Source organism: Spermophilus citellus (genome assembly GCF_964194105.1).
Source record: "Spermophilus citellus genome assembly, chromosome: 2".
Taxonomy (NCBI): Eukaryota; Metazoa; Chordata; class Mammalia; order Rodentia; family Sciuridae; genus Spermophilus; species Spermophilus citellus.
Window position 1 is genome coordinate 197,081,402 of NC_138183.1, and position 2,284 is coordinate 197,083,685.

The 2,284-nt window shown below is 37.1% G+C and overlaps 1 protein-coding gene across 1 annotated transcript; it reads right to left on the reverse strand.

The window, feature by feature from the left end:
- Positions 1-562: 562 nt before the first annotated feature.
- On the reverse strand, positions 563-1,507 carry LOC308642098 (olfactory receptor 52P1-like; the record flags this gene model as incomplete). The annotated part of the gene is made up of 1 exon (XM_081280697.1): positions 563-1,507. The coding sequence occupies one exon, from the start codon at positions 1,505-1,507 to the stop codon at positions 563-565; it is 945 nt and encodes a 314-aa protein (XP_081136823.1).
- Positions 1,508-2,284: the final 777 nt, after the last annotated feature.

Here is a 2,284-nt window from a genome sequence, read left to right on the forward strand (position 1 = left end):
TTAAAAAAAATTCACGCTAGGTAGAGAAAAATAACACATCATAAAAAAAACTCAAGAAGGCCTCTGCAAAGGATATGGTAAGAGTTTCTTCACCTCCTTGTTCAGAAGGTATTTATTTTACCAGCACCATCCCAGTTTCAAGGGTAAAATTAAGTTTCAGTCTATTTCAACAGAATATGTAGACAAAACTGTTAACTGACAGCTAAAAATAGAAGTCTTCTCAGAGATGTTAGGAAAAAAGTTAAGGACAACATCTCTTGATAAAGCTGATAAAATTGAACAATAGAAGAGTCTTGAGGAAGCAAACATAACAACAAAAAAAAACTCATAAAATATTGAGAATACTATGAGACAAATATATCACAAGTAAATCTCCTATGTCAGATATCTTCTCAGCAAATTTATTGAGAACAAAATATAAAAATGAGAATAAATACTTTAAACATTACAGGTAGAAGACGTAGGTATTAGGCTTCTATATAAAGGGCTTATGTTGTTGTAATTGTGTCATCATTGTGTTTTCCTAAGTCAAGGAATCTTGTGAAGGGATGAGTTTGCCATTTTAGATTTTGTGTGATGTCAAAATTTGAAGGACACGTTCTCTGATTCTCTTGGTTCTTATGCCATAGATCACTGGGTTTACCATAGGTGGAACAAGGAGGTAGATGTTGGCCACCAAAATGTGAATATGGGGAGCCACATTGTTCCCAAACCTGTGAGTGAGGAAGGAGAAGAAGGCTGGAGTGTAGGCTACTAGGATGACACACACATGGGATCCACAGGTGCCCAGGGTCTTGAGCCGAGCCGCCTTGGATGGAAGACGGAAGACAGTGTAAAGGATCACAACATAGGAGCATATGATTAATATGAAATCTAAGCCCCCTGTGAGAAAGGCAGCTGTCAGGCTGTATATTCTGCAGACCCTGGTCTTGGCACAAGCAAGCTTGATCAGAGCCATGAATTCACAGTAAGTGTGAGGGATGATATTGGTTCTGCAGTAGGGAAGCCACCGAAGCATGAATGGCTGAGGACTGAAAAGTAAAACCCCACGAACAACAATAGCCAGCCCCAGGTTCCTGATGACTCTGTGTGTCAGGATGGTGGAATGTTTCAGAGGATTGCAGATGGCCACATAGCGGTCAAAGGCCATGGCCAAGATAAACCCTGAGGCCATACTACAGTGTGAATGAATGAGAAATACTTGTACAAGGCAGGCTTCAAAATAGATCTCCCTATCATGGAACCAAAAAATACTGAGGATTTTAGGCATAGCTGTGGTGCAGATGACCAGGTCAGTCACAGAGAGCATACACAGGAAGAGGTACATGGGCTCATGCAGATTGGAATCTGTTTTGATAATGAAGAGAATAGAGAAATTGCCCAGGAGAGCACTCAGGTAAACAAAGCAGAAGGGCACTGACAACCAGGTGTGGAATGATTCCATTCCTGGAATGCCAAGGAGAAGGAAGATACCAGGTTGGAAACTGGTGTTATTTGACAATGACATGATGAAAGCCACTGGCTGGGTTCAGCTGTGAATTGGATTCTTTTATATATACATCTGTCCATTCACACACTGATGTCCTTACTTATTAACTTACACAGAATACTTGCCATATTTTTTTACCACCCAAACAAACAGCAAATAGGACCCAATCTCTAATTTCAGATTTTAACATTCAATATGAAGAAAATGGTATTTGCATGTGAGTATTGCAGTTGAAGTTATATGAACAAGTTGTTCCCAGGATACAATAGATGAAGAAATTTATTCCACTTGAACGAGTCAAATGATTTCATAGACAAGGGGCTTAGTCTTTGTTGTGAAGCATTCTGGACCTTTAAAATAAAGAGAAAAATATATATTTAAAAAATTCAAATTTGGAGCACATCATTAACTCTACTGAGGAAAAAATAGCTTTTGTGTATATGTAGAGAGATTAGTTTGTACACTTCTTTAAAGAATTTTTTAAGACTGAAATTAGAAAATTTATATACTTAAGATGTTTTGAAATATGTATACATTGAGGAATAGTTCAATAAAATGTTTAACATGAGTTATCCTAAATATTTTTTTGTGAAGAACACTAAAAACTCTCAACAATTTTCAATAATTCAGTACATTTTTTATTAACTGTAGGCAGTATGTGTTGAAATAGATATTTTGACTGATTATAGCTTGGCTCAAAAATAATTACCTGCCACAAGAGTATGGCTGATACTCTATTTAGTTCAAAGAGACAGATACAGAGTGCATCCTTGTTTAGAAACTTTAGCTGTTACT